Source organism: Euprymna scolopes, chromosome 13 (assembly GCF_053919585.1).
Source record: "Euprymna scolopes isolate OS-2025 chromosome 13, ASM5391958v1, whole genome shotgun sequence".
Taxonomy (NCBI): Eukaryota; Metazoa; Mollusca; class Cephalopoda; order Sepiida; family Sepiolidae; genus Euprymna; species Euprymna scolopes.
The window spans coordinates 53,958,589-53,974,293 of NC_136494.1; the positions used below are offsets into that span (position 1 = coordinate 53,958,589).

The 15,705-nt window shown below is 35.2% G+C and overlaps 1 protein-coding gene across 1 annotated transcript in view; it reads left to right on the forward strand.

The window, feature by feature from the left end:
• Positions 1-15,705, forward strand: part of LOC145292030 (bursicon-like) — a 316,032-nt gene that overhangs the window by 286,308 nt on the left and 14,019 nt on the right. The window contains exon 2 of the mRNA XM_080138053.1: positions 3,447-3,502. Within this exon, the coding sequence (XP_079994179.1) occupies positions 3,472-3,502 (31 nt within the window). The 5' untranslated portion in view covers positions 3,447-3,471. The remainder of the gene's footprint in view (positions 1-3,446; positions 3,503-15,705) is intronic.

Consider the following 15,705-nt stretch of genomic DNA (forward strand, 5'->3'; position numbering starts at 1 on the left):
ATTCACAGATATGTTATCGTCAGTTAAGAACATAATAATTCATCTGTATAGAAAATGTGTCGATAGTAATAAATTTTATTTTTATTTCTACTTGTATAAGAAACTGATTAATAAACAGTTAGAAACCCAACATTATTTTATCTACTTCATCGAAAGCCACATTTCACTAAATAAGTGAAACTCTCTTACCTACAACTGTTACGTATCGGTTGTATTTTTGGAAGGGTACCAAATATGCGCTACTGTTATATACTGGTCGTATTAAGATGACGTATATTCTGTATTGTTGTTGTTGTTCGTCTTAGGAGAGTCTTAGTGAGAGATTAGAGTCTTAGGAGTGTTCATGTGTTGAGTGTTCATATGTCTTAAGATGTTCCTGTTTGTGGTGCATGTTAATACAAGAGAGCCGACGGATTGTAATACACAATGAGCGGAGATTTGATATATAGATAGATAGACCGAGAGTTTGTGCGTTTGGCCTTTTTTTTACACAGTGATCACCACTTATCAAGGCCCGGAAGCCACTCAGGGATAAGGGTTATTGCAAGTACATTCCGTTAGTGTGGAGATTTGATGAAGTGTTTACTTAAGGGGGCGGTTCATTAGGAATTTGTTAACGTTGGACTTGAACACATCCAAGTTGTAGTCCGGTGGGAAGCAGGCAGACGGAACAGAGTTTCACAGGCGTGCAGTTCTAAGAAAGAAGCTTTGTTCATGGAATCCGTGTTTTGATTTAGGCACAGATATAGAGTGGGGGAAATTGTTCACAGTGGATTCAGCTAGACGGGTGTTTTTCGTGAAAGATTGGCGAGGGGGGACCAGAGATTTGAGTTCAGACGAGCACCTGCCATGGAAATAACGATAAAACACGGATAAGCTCGCAACGTCTCTTCTGTGGGAGAGAGGTTGCAGGGTAGAGAAAAGGGCATCCCCCACTAAGCCACGAAGTCTATTTTGTACTCTACCAAGGCAGGATAGGCTGTTTTTAGTAGCTCCTGCCCAGATATGGCAACAGTATTCCATCCTTGGACGTACTTGGCTTTTATATAGATAGAGAATTGCATCAGTAGTTAGATATCTTCTGGAGCGGTAGAAGGATCCCACCATCTTTCCAGCGACCGTGGCAACAGACTTGATGTAAGTGTTCCATTTCAGATCAGGAGTAAAGGTCAAACCTAGAAGCTTGTCAAAACACGGGGCCTAACCCAGACGAGAGCCATCCATCACAATTGATGCCAGATGGGGATCAGAGCGTTGATGATGTAAGGATAGCAGTTTGGTTTTGGATGCATTAAAGGTAACCAGCCACATCTCCCCCCCCCCACTGAACCACGCGCTCGAGATCAGAGGATAGAGAATCAGAGAGAACTTTGTCATTTACAGCCTTTGATGTGTTGCCGTAGATGGTCGTGTCATCAGCATAGATGTCAACGAATGATTTAAGTATGTGTTTAGGGAGGTCATTGATGTAGATCAGGAAGAGAGTTGGGTCCAGGATTGACCCCTGAGGGACTCCAGCATTTATATTGCAGGTCTCCGATTTTTGTCCATCTACCACTACTCTTATGAGCCTATCGGAGAGAAATGATTTAATGATAGAGAAAACATTTCCAGTTATACCGTAGCTGGAAATGTTGTGAAGTAGACCCTTATGCCATACCTTGTCGAGGGCCTTTGATATGTCAAGAGCAATTGCCCTAGAAAGGAAGCCTTTGTCAAGAGATTCACTAATCCTGTGGGATATAACCGTCAGCACATCTGCGGTAGATCTTGCAGAGCGGAAACCATATTGTGTGTCACGAAGAAGGTTATTCCTGCTGAGGTGGTTTACTATTTCTCTATTTAATATGGATTCCAGCAACTTACTCATAACACACAGGAGACTTATTGGTCTGTACTGAGAGGGAGATGACTTATCACCTGAATTTTTAAATACAGGGCAAACTGATGAGGTCTTCCAGGGAGTCGGAAAGCACTTCTCCTTAAGGCAGCGCTTAAATAGTTTCGTAAGTATGGGAGCAAGTTCTGGTTGAAGCTTTTTTAACACTATAATTGGGATGCCATCAGGGCCAGTTGCTTTACTGGAATCTAGGTTCTTGATTAGCTTGGCGACCTCATGCACGGATATTTGTATGTTACCTAGCTTGTTTGACAGTTCTGTATGAACGGGAGTGTTTCTATAAATATTGATACATATATTTCTAACGTATTTTTGAGATGATGATTTTCACAAAGTTCTTATAATATAAATGGACAATACCTTTTTTGTTGAATCGCTACACGAAGACGCAGATACACAAAGATGATGACGTCCTTTACTTCATGACCGCTCCATGATTTCGGTCCAGAAATTCAAAGTTTCTTTACATGGCTTTTTCTTCTCTAACCTTTCGCTTCCAATGTTTGACGTTAGCAGCCGTCTCTGACCTCTCTCTCTCTCAGCTCCCTATCCCCGACTCTTCTCCTCTTTTCCCAGACTGCATCTAAAACTCTACCTATATTGAGAACTCGTCACGCCATCGCCTGATTAAACATGTGCTCATAAAGCACGTTGGATGACATGCGTCACGTTTCCAAACTTGACATGGCCCCGAGTTCAGTAACCTATTTTTCAAATAGCCTCTTTACAAAATATGTTTACAATTTCAATTTACGATTAAATTCCTTATTTTAATTTTCACAGAAACAAATTTCATTATTATATTCCTTTTCCAATAAACAGATATCCAACTATTTTGTGTGAGCTAAACAATTGCGCTTCCACATTCCTTATCTCAATAACATTCTGTATTTATTTTAACTTATGATTAGAATTTTCAATTCCAAATCTAGCTTCGCAAGTTCGAATCCTGGACTATCCTATTTCATATTTACATTTAACTAATTCCCTATTTTTTACTTACATGAAAAGGGGACAGCCATTTATCATGTAACACAACCTTTCCCATATAAAAACATTGCTTTGTCCATCGTTATTTTCATAACATGTGCTCGACATGGGTTCCGCTGTAAAACATTCATAGCAAACACTCGTCTAGCTACAACCACTGTAAATAATACTATTTTCTTTCTTCCGTGTACCAAAGACTAAACGTAACTTCCATGAACAAAGTTTATCTCCAAGAACGTCCTATCTGTAGAACACCATACTAAGGTGCTGCTTCTCAGGTGACTACAACATGACTGTTTCTAAATCACTTGTGAACAATTTCTTGTCGATGCGTCAGTCCAAATAATAACATTTTTACCATTACATACTCAACATTTTGTTGTTCACCAACTAAAAATTTCATTAATACTTATCCTCAATTTGCTTGTTGTCCTTAATAAGTGGTAACACATTAGTATAAAAATGTAACTTTATTTTATTTGACTTTTTTCGTGTAGTCAACATTTCAGGTCTTTTTACTTTCCTCTCTCTCACTAATTCTAAATTTTCATTCCAGAAATACTTTATACACAAAAAATTTCATGAAATTTCCAATGGCCGTTTTTATAATTGGTAAGTACGACCACGTTATTTCTTGCATTATTCAATTTAATCTGTAAATTATTTTTCATTATTCATTCAGTTTTCTTTATTATAACAGAATTGTGGGAATTTGAATTCGTATGTGTATGTAATATTAGTGACGTGACTTGCGTCGTAGTGACTCGCGCGCGATTTAAAATTCGAAATCTTGGCTGTAACTCTACATAGAAGTTTGTAAACTGTTAACCTTTGAATAGATATGTGGAAGCAACTGCTACCCGAAATTTACCACGACTTTATGAGCCCCAACATGTTGCACTCAAATCGACTGACGTCAACGCCATAGAGTATAATCTCCGTGAAAGCGGCGTGTTTTATGTTCAGCTTCCGTCTGTAGACCGTCATAGAAGTTCCAGGTGGCTACTTTGAGCAGTGACGTAGCATCAGTTTTTGCAGCCCGGGGCGGTCTGAAAATTTGCCCCCCCCGCTGTTTTGCCCTACCTCTGGTATATAGTTACCTGTTTTGTCGCCCCTGGAATATAATTACATGTCCCCCCCCCCTCCGCTGGTATTTGGTTATCTGTCCCCCCGCTGGCATATGATTACCTGTTTTGCCGCCCCCTCACTGTTGGCATATGACAACCTGTTAAAACCTTTAAAATACCGAAAAGCGCTCAAAATATTTATTTTCATTGAACTAATGTTTACACAATTCCCTTTTTTTAAATTTTAATTTAATTTAACAATTTCTTTTCAATAATTTGAATAATAATATGTATGTAAACCTAATTCTGAAGGGAATTATGTAAACGTTAATTTGAAACAAAAGAAACAAAATATTTTTTTCAAAACAAAAACCTTTGATTTAAATTATTAAAAACATGTGAAATTAAATTAATTGGCTGCACAAACAAATATAATAATAAATTTAAATGAGAACATTTGGAAACCTGAAAATGCTATGAAATGATGAAATCATTTTTATTTACTTTTTGCTGTTGTTAAATCCGAATTTTCGCCAAATAACATGACTGTATCAAAGAGAGGCTAGTCCGATGCAGTTTCCTTTCTTTTTCTTCATAATGTTATAATTAAGAGGTCGAGCCTTGAAAGTTATCGATAACTCTATCAAAATTCACTCTATCGACAAGTTCCTTCTCCGTGGAGATGGTTGCCAAGTCTGTAAGCCTTGTCTGACTCATTTTTTGATCGAAGGTAGTTTTTTATGAGCTTCAGTTTCCAGAAAGAGCGCTTACAGCTGGCAACACTAATAGCTCGGATAAGGAAAATGCGCAGCAAATCACAATATTATGGACGGAACTCTCAAGGTGGTATCTCTGTATAAAGTTCAAAAGTTCAAGAGGTCCATTGATTTTGTCTTTTCCTGGAGCTTTCACAAAATATTCTAATCTATTCCTTTCGGCAAAGAATTTATCTTTTTCTATATCTTCGTCAACTTCACCAAGTTGACAATCATAATTATCATCAAGCAGATTTGACGGTGAAAGAAAAGCGTATTTACTTGCAAGATTGTGAACTTGTTGAAATCTGCAAGATATTTCTTCAGTCAACTTATCTATGACAGACAGCATTTCAATTCAGTATCAAGCCCCAGTGCTGCATCAGTCAATCGTTCACCAACCATTCGTTTCTTTTTGCGGATACGATGCTCCATGCTTATCCTTATTTCAGGGCAGAGTTTTTTTGACTCGTCTATTGCAGTGTCCACCATCTTTTCTCTATTCTGAAGAAGACAATCTTTCAACGCTGTTAGCATGACAGAACTTTGTTGCAGATCCAGCCCCGTTTTTTGAAGATACTTCTGGGCATCATTGATTTCTGGCGGAATAGTTTTCCAAAGGCTTAGAAATAAAAAAAATACGGAAACGACAATACTGAGTTAAGAATTGAATATACATCTGATCTTGTGTTTGCATTTCCTCCTTCTTCTATGAGCTCTTCCAGGGCTATGATGACTTCCCATAATTTTGTACAACAACGTTTACAGCATCTGCTCGACTACTCCATCTAGTTTCCACAGCCCGATTGATACTTGCACCGGTCAACTGAATCAAGACGTCCCAGCGATGTGTAGATGCAGAACAGAATGAGAATAACCGGTCCAGTGTACGAAAAAAAAAATGTAACAGAGTGAACCACTACAGAAGTGGCATGTACACAAGCCAGATTCAATGAATGGTTAGTGCATGGCACAAACAGAGCTTTTGGGTTGGTTTCGGAGATTCATTTCTGCACACCCGATCGATGGCCTGATTGTAAATTAAGCTTGGCTGGGTATAGAAGCAATAACATCGAGACTATTAGTAAATTCGTGAAACCTTTGGTTGGTTGGTTGGCTTCCACTGAAAAACATGGCCATTTTGCCAACATTAAAAGGTAAGTGTATTTCTAAAAATCGATTCTAAATACATTTTAACTGTTTTATAGATTAAAAAAAGAATTACTATTTTCATAACATTTTATTATTTTTTCATATTTAAACTTCATAATATATAAGAACTTATTAGTATTAATAGTAATAGTGGTAGTAGTACATTGAGTCTCTCGGCTAGGTCACCCTTCCAAAATAAAACAAGATAGTATTTTTAGGCAATTACACATTAACACCTTAAAAAACTTGACGGAAAGATAAACAAACAAAACAATTATTTAAAAATTTAAGGTGGAAATACGCTACTAATTGAACGTAAAATAATTTTTCATTTCAGAGACATTGTAGCATTTTAGAACACTAATAAAAAATTATTGTTTTCTTCATTGAAGTAAATTCCGTAAGCTTTTTTTTGGGGGGAGGGGGTCTAAGCGATTACGCATAGTTTTACAACCTTGCCAGTCAGACTTCGGATAAGGGAAAAATTCTACAATGTTAGAGTAGTTTGGAAATGATGATTATTCATCATTTAAGGTTAAATTAATGTACGAAAGTTTAAATTTCAAAATTATTGTTTATGCTTTTTTCCGGCAAGATTTTCAAGGTGTCCATATGCAATCGCATAAAACAAAATGAAAGTCAAATAAAATGAAAGGAAAATATGATTTTTAGCCAAGGGCATTAGTTTAAAATTCTCACAATATTATAAAGTATAATGATCTGTATCTTATTTTATGTTCCATTTTTTTTTTTGCATTAAACAAATCAATCTATTACATATCTATTGTCAGTAGTAATAACCGAGCAAATATTGATGATTAGGGTAAACACATGAACATTCTTTGGTAGAGAGAACGTATAGAATAGTTAAGAATATATTCACATCCGTTCTTAAGTTAGGAATTGTTTTCTATATAGTAACTATGTTATTTAGAACCTCGTGTTTAAAATGGAGAGGGGACTTTGTTAACTATTCTATTCCTATACCGTTTTATTTTGCATAACAATCGTTAATTATTTTCAATTGCTTATGAAATATTCAAATAGCATTTTGCGAACTAATGACAAATGCAAATCGGCTTTGTTTTAAAAGAGAAATGCATCTTCAGTTGTTTCATTATTTAAATTAATTAAAAGGAAAACATTCGAGAAAAACATTTAGAACCCCCCCCCGTATATTTAATATATGTTCCTCCCACACACACGCTAAGTGGATTTTTTGTTTGCGAAAATATATGCAGACATGGGAATGTTTTACAGTAATTAGAAAAAAAAACAAGACAAAAACAAATCACCAATCAAATATTTAGAAATTTAAAAAGAATCGGAATCAAAATCCAGAATCGTGCCGGATCGGAAATTTAAGAAAGAATCGGTAATTGAATCGGAATCAGGGAAAAATTTGGAATCACTCCATCGCTAGTATATATCTATATATATAAAAATGTAATTCTTGGTTCGTTCAAAGTGAATAAAACCATATTTCTACGTTACCAATTTAATTGAAATTTTCATAAAATTTATCTGTAAAGTCAAGGAATGTTTGCATGTTATTAAAATATATTAAGATCGTTAAGATCGCAAATTTTAAAAATATATTAAATAAGATAAAAATATTTTTCGTAACTGCGAGACTGCCCGCCACTTCATTTCCGGTAGAAATGAGCGTTTCACGTGCACCATAGGTTGACGACTTTCGAATTACAACATTTAACTATCTAATTAATAGATGGGTAAAAAATTAAAAAAATTAATTAGAAAGTTAAATGTTGTAATTCGAAAGTCGTCAACTTACAATAATAATAATTTAATAATAGTAATATATATATATATATATATAATAGTAATATATATATATATATATATATATATATAGATATATATATATATTACTTTAACCTTACAATTGAATAAAAAAACATATCATAAACCTTTAATTAAACTTGGAAATACGATTTAAAAAATAGCGCGGATTGGTAAGTGCACTAGCACCATTTGTTTATCTTAATTTTTTATTTTTAAAAGCTTTCCGGGTGAAGCCTACCTAAAATAAATTTGTCTAATTCTTAATTTCTTATGTTATTGAAAAAAAAAAAAAACATCCCGGAATTTTGATAAAATTTTTCATTATGTTATTGGAAAAAAAAGAAGGTAAATATGAAGAATTACTCTACCCACGAAAATTCCTTTAAAATTACCACTCTTATAGGTTTTCGGGGTCGCTGAAAACGAAAACAACGTTTATAATTAAGGCAAACGAGTAGTTTCCAAGATATGAAGAAATGTTAGTTTAAAAAAGTGGAGGATCACTTTTCAATAATAATTTAACGTAAATTTATCACCCACTTTGTGGCCACGATTTTTTTTGGGGGGGGGACTTTCTTTCTACCCTTGGAAAATCCTTTAAAATTACCTGTTTAAATTGGTTGGAGGGGCGCCTTCCACCACCTCCCACCAAATGTAAACAAAATTTTTGTAAAATATTAAACAGTTCTTTTGTTCAGTTAATGTCGGCACGTTACTTATGTTAAAACAGTTAAACTGCATAAGCACCTGTTAAAAAACTACACAAATTCTATAATTGAAGATCTCCCTCCAAAAAAAGAACGAAAAACAAACCGGCAATTCCCCCTAAAAAAACTACCATTGAGTGCATTTCTTCATATCTTGGAAACTACGTGTTTACTGGAATTTTAAAGAAAAAGAAAGTCCCCCCCCCCAAAAAAAAAGAATGGCCACAAAGTGGGTGATCATTTTACGTTAAATTATGATAGAAAAGTGATCCCCACTTTTTTAGAATTAACATTTCTTAATATCTTGGAAACTACTCGTTTGCCGTAATTTTAAACGTTATTTTCGTTTTCAGCGACCCCACAAAACTTTTAAGAGTGGTAATTTTAAAGGAATTCTCGAGGGTGGAGTAATACTTCATATTTACCAAAAAAAAAAAAAAAAAATAGCATCCCGGAATTTTGATAAAATTTTCCATTTTCTCACGTTCGTATATAACAAAATACTTTTTTGGGTGACCGTTGAGTTCCATGCCGACCAGCAGACTTATCCGCTCATGTAAATTAAAAATGTTTGTAAGTGAGAAATTATCAATAAACGGTTTAGTTACTTTTTTTTATATACTTCATGAAAAGTATGTGAGAAATTATTAATAAATGTTTAGTAACTTTTTCCTTTTATTATTCTTAAGGAGTAAAACTTTTTTAATCATGAAAAGAGTTAAGCCAACGTAAATAAATGAATAAATGTTTGTACACGTGACAAATTATCAATAAATGTTTTAGTTACTTTTTTAAAATTATTTATGAAAAGAGTTAAGCCAACGTAAGTAATATTTGTAAAAGTGCCAAAGGCAACGTAAGTAAATAAATAACGAAAATATTACATGCGCATGCGTTAGCCTTGACTGAGTGGGGGGACTAAGGAACGACCATTAAATAAGTCGCCATGGAACTCAACACCCAAGGAGTACCAAAAATAGTTTTCATGATATGAAGAAATTTCTTTTCCGAAAAGTGGGTGATCACTTTTCCATGTAAATTTAGCTTAAAATGTCCACCCACTATCTGTCCACCTGAGGAAGGGGGGGGGCATTTATTTTCGTGTTTATTGGCTTAAAGGTTTTTTGACAAGGCAGTTTGGTACGCGAGTACATATTTCACAGCCTTCGTTTATGCTCGCGTGTAGCGTAAACAAAGGCTACGTTTGTGAAATGGAAAATAGTCCCAGAGTTCAGGGGTTATTACCATTCAAAAGAAATCAAACAAAAAACTTTTTAGCCAAGAAACACACAGAAAAAATGTTAAAAAATAGCATCCATTTTTTCTATCGAATTCATTTGCTCTTTTTATTGAAAACTATTTTCTCCCGGATTTTTGATAAAATTTTCCATAAAGGGTCGTGCGTCTCACGTTCGTATATAACAAAAGAAATTTTTTGTAGATTTCGGTGTGCTAAAAACGAATCTGCAAACCGTTTCTGTCGCAAAAAAAATAGTTTTTATGATATGAAGAAATTACTTTTTCGAAAAGTAGGCGATCACTTTTCCATGTAAATTTAACTTAAAATAAGCACCCACTTTCTAGCCACCTGAGAGAGGGGGGAATTTTTTCCCATGTTTATTGGCTAAACAGCTTTCATTTATGCTCACGTGTAGCATAAACGAAGGCTACGGCTGTTAAATGGAAAATAGTCCCAGAGTTCAGGGGTTATTACCATGCAAAAGAAATCAAACAAAAAACTTTTTAGCCAAGAAACACAGAGAAAAATGTCCCTCTCTAAGGTGGTACTCATTCTAAGTTAAATTTACATTGAAAAGTGATCACCCACTTTTCGAAAAAGTAATTTCTTCATATCATTAAAACTTTCTTTTTGCGACGGAAACGGTTTGCAGATTCGTTTTTAGTACACCGAAATCTACAATAAAATATTTTGTTATATCCGAACATGAGACAGGCCTTAAAGTAAAATAATACCGGATTTTTGGGGCAGATTTGCCGTTTAGTTGTGCAAATATCCTCAAACCAGGAAATCACTAAAAGGGACTCTTAAAAGTCGTCACCTGTATCGAGCAAAAGTTTAAAACCACTGATTATATGTCAGCCTACGTCACAGTAACATATATTGAGTGAGTTCCTAACAGTATTTTGTATAGTTTTTTAGTTTAAACCCATTTTCCCAAATTTCCCCAAACTTAACGTGTTGATAGTCTGCCACCATTTGTATTTTTGAAATATACCGATAAACACTGCATGTTTTTGAACCGATTAAACATTATACATTACATAAAAACGCTACAATCTTATCCAGTTAGGTAGAAAATTTACTTTTCTTGCCTTTGATAACATTTATTTGTTATATATTTATTTTTTGGCAACTTCTTTGTATCTGTGTTTAGTAATACAAACCCTTTTCATTTAATGTAACGTTTAGTCGGCTCGAAAAACAGTGTTTATCGGTGTATTTGAAAGATACAAATGGTGGCGGACACTGTTGATTACGCTAAGTTTGAGAAAGTGAGTTAAAACTAAAAACTATTCAAAATACTGTCACAAACCCACCGATTATGTCAGTCTATGTAATGGTAACATATATTCGGTGAGTTTTTGACACTGTATTGTATGGTTTTTAGTTTTCAACTTACTTTCCCAAACTTAACGTATTCAACAAAGTCTGCAACCTTTTCTGTTTTTCCAGCCGATTAAACATTTTACATTACATAAAAACACTAAACAATTATCCAGTTAGGTAGAAACGTAACTTACCCTACCTTTGCTTTCATTTATTTGTTTTTGGACAACTTTTTCGAATCTGTGTATAGTAACCCTCCCCCATCACTCAAATATTAATTACTAACTCACATTTTTGTATACAGAAAACAAAACAAAAAAAAACATTTAGCGTTTAAACATTTTTGCTACGCTCAGCTTTATTCACTGATTGTTGGTCGAGCCCAAGCCATGATTAATAGTAATCCCGAGGATCAGGATCCAATTCTGCAAGAATACCATTTTTTTTTTTTTCAATTTCGCCTTTTTTTTAATTTTTGGAGTGGATTGCTGTACTAAGAATATAAGAAACATGCATTTTCTCTTTTTATTAGAATTTTCCATTACACTAAATTAAGCCACAGCAACGCGCGGCAGGGTACAGCTAGTATATATATATATATATATATATATATATATATATATATATATATATATATATATATATATATAATAGCAAAAGTACCCGTCGTTGACTGGGTTCAAAAACAGCCAACAGAAAATGGACTCTGATTTATGGTATGATAGGTTATGAAAAGGAAGGGTTGTAAATTTGGGTTGAATTTGGGGGAATCAAAACCAAAGCAAAATATGATGAAAGTATATATAAAATAGATAAATCTACTAATTTATTATACCATATCTGTTCACACTGAAACACTTATCACAATATTCTGTGGATCTATATTAAAAAACCTTGTTAAACTTTGTGACATATTTCAATTCTATGGAGGTCAGGTGCGAACGAACACACCATAATTTTATTATACCATATTTCTTCAAACTGAAACATAATTATCAAAGTATACTTATGCAGATAGATATGAAAAGTCTTTATTGAAGTTTGTGCCTATTTCAATTCTATGGAGGCCAGGCGCGAACGCAGACCCCACAATTTTATTATACCATCCGTATTTAAGTTAAAACATACTTATCAAAGTATTCTTATGTACAGCTATATCAAAAACACTTGTAAACGTTTTTTATCAATTTGAAATTTTTTTATTTCCATACTTTGTGAACCAGGCGCGAACGCAGACCCCACAATTTTAATGAACCACCGTTCTGTCAGATCAAACATACCCATTCCTTTGTCTCGATACATCCTCTATCATTATATGTAATCAGCTTTTTAAAATAGTCAACCATATAGGAGCCTATTCGTGACCAGACACACATACACATTAAGCTTTATATATATATATATATATATATATATATATATATATATATATATATATATATATATAACACGATCAGCCGGTCACTGGCGAGTGACTGGCTTCACTTGTGCACTAAATGAATGTCTTAGAAGTGATCTCATGAAGATGTGAAGATGGCCAGTAATTAGGGTCTGTGTAGCAAGAAAAAAATCATACCTAAGATGTTGGATGTGGGTGTGGCTCCTTTCTTTTCTCAAGATAACCTCTTCATCCTGGTGGCATTCATGTTGGAATTTTCTTTCTTCGTCCTCCGGACCACTTCGTTGTTTGATGGAAGCAATCATGCAGACTCAATAAAACACACAATACGACACAATCGTAATATTCATGAGAAATTTTAACTATTTTATTTCTGTACATAAACATATTACAATATTTTACAATGTTTTACGAAAAGGATCAAAAGCAATTAATACTGTAACTTTACAAATTATTAGACTGAGCTAGCTACATTGATAGTCCTAATTACTGCTGATGGAAAGGGGGTGCCCCCCTCTCGTTCACGGAGAGACAGAAACACGCGTACTCACCCCATGTCGTCCGGCCGAAAAAGGATCGATCTAGAAAGGGAATTCTGGGATTGGATTTATTTGTATCTCTACGCTTATGGCCAAATCACCACCCGGCCATGCTGTAGAGTGTGTTAGCAACCGTGGTACTGCGATATAGTTCCAGACACACACACACATAAACACACACATATATATACATACATGTATACACATATGTATACGTATATATATGTATATACACTTCGTGTCAAATTATTAACGAGATAACATCTTTTTTACCAGTTTCAGAAACTTGCCGGTAGTTTCGTATCAAAAGCTTCGGAAACATTGGCAATGCTGAGCTGCGCGTACTGTGACATTTTTGTACTGTTCCGCGCAATGTAAACAACTTGCCATCGTAATTGCTGAATGTACGGTATTTGAGGTGTGTGGATTCAGCAATTACGATGGCAAGTTGTTACATTGCACGGAACAGTACGAAAATTTCACAGTACGCGCAGCTCAGCATTGCCAACGTTTCCAAAGCTTTTGATACGAAACTACCGGCAAGTTTCTGAAACTGGTAAAAAATGTTATCTCGTTAATAATTTGACATGTAGCATATATATATATATATATATATATATATATATATATATATATATATATATATATATATATATATACTAGCAAAAGTACCCTATGTTGACTGGGTTCAAAAACAGCCTACAGAAAATGGACTCAAATGAAGGGTTGTAAAGATATACGAGGGGCGTGCAATAAGTAATGCCCCTGACCCACTCCCAGTTTTCTGATCTAGCTAAAATTTTGCATGTGCAATGATTTATATCTCTAGAGGCTATGTGGCAAATTACAGCTATAAACTAATTGTGGTTTCTGTTTTACAGGTGTTTGAACTAAGTCAGGTGTGAAATGGAGCCTGTTGAATGTCGAGCAGAGATCCGGCTTTTGTATATGAAAGGACGCACACCACAGTAGACTTTTGATGAAAGGAAAGAAACTTATGGTGATAATGCCCCATCATATGGCATTGTAAAACGCTGGCATCGTGAATTCAAACATGGCCGGAAGTCTGTGGAAACAGCTCCCAGACCTGGTCGCCCCCTCCCGCCATTGATGAGGCATCTGTCCGTCAAGTTAAGGCTGCCAATTTGAATGATCGGCGCATTACTATCCGCCAAATAGCCCAAGATGTCAAGATTGGTACAGGATATGTGGAAACGATCATTCATGACCATTTGCATATGCATAAGGTATCTGCCAGATGGATTCCCAGGTTGCTCACACCATTCCAGAAGCGAGAACGCGTCGAGTGCTCGAGGATGAATTTGGAGATGTGCCAAGAAGATAAATCAAAGTTTTTCAAAAGACTGATTACACAGGATGAAACCTGGGTCCATCACTATGATCTAAAGACCAAAGCCCAGTCAATGCAATGGAACTACTTGGACTCACCACCTCCAAAGAAGGCAAGAGTGCAGCCCTCCGCTGGCAAGGTCATGCTCACGATCTTCTGGGACCAGGACCGAGTAGTGATGACAGATTTCCTGGAGAAGGGTACCAAAATTACATGAGCCTATGATGCTTCACTTTTGAGGAAATAAAAGGAAGCTATAAAAATCAAGAGACGGGGCAATATCAGCAAAGGTACCCTCCTCCTGCAGGACAACGCTCCGGTCCACAACTCGCATGTCACCAGATCAAAAGCACGGGCGTGTGGTTATGAAATCCTTCCCATCCTCCCTACTCTCCTGACCTTGCACGCTCTGACTTTCACCTCTTCCCAGCCATGAAGTTGTTTTTGAAAAGAAAAGCGTTTACCAGATGATGCAGCCTTGATTTCTGAAGTCACGTCGTGGTTGGAAGACCAACCAGGGGTGTTCTACAAAAACGGTCCCCAGAGCTGCATCAAACGATTGGAGAAATACATAACTCTGGGTGGTTCCAACGTAGAGAAAGACTAATAACTGTGCCAAGTTTCGTTGCTCTACTGCTATGGAAAGTGGATCAGGGGCATTACTTATCGCACCCTCCTCGTAGCTTCGAATTTTGGGGTATCAAATCCAAAGCAAAATATGATGAGAGTAAAAATAAAATAGATAAACCTCATAATTTATTATACCATATCTGTTCACGCTGAAACACTTATCACAATATTATGTAGAGCTATATATAAAAACCTTGTTAAACTTTGTGACATATTTCAATTCTATGGAGGTCAGGTGCGAACGAACACCCCATAATTTTATTATACCATATTTCTTCAAACCGAAACATAATTATCAAAGTATACTTACGCAGATAGATATTAAATGTCTTTATTAAGGTTTGTGTCTATTGCCATTCTATGGAGGCCAGGCGCGAACGCAGGCCCCACAATTTTATTATACCATCCGTATTTAAGTTAAAACATACTTATCAAAGTATTCTTATGTACATCTATATAAAACACACTTGTAAACGTTTTTTTTAAATTTTCAAATTTTTATTTCCATACTTTGTGAACCAGGCGCGAATGCAGACCCCACAATTTTAATGAACCACCGTTCTGTCAGATCAAACATACCCATTCCTTTGTCTCGATACATCTTCTATCATTGTATGTAATCAGCTTTTTAAAATAGTCAACCATATAGGAGCCTATTCGTGATCAGACACACACACACACAGACATTCAGCTTTATATATATATATATATATATATATATATATATATATATATATATATATATATATATATAGATATATATATATATGTATGTATATATGTATGTATGCATGTATACATATATGCACCTAGGAGATCGGACAAAAGGATACTAGACAA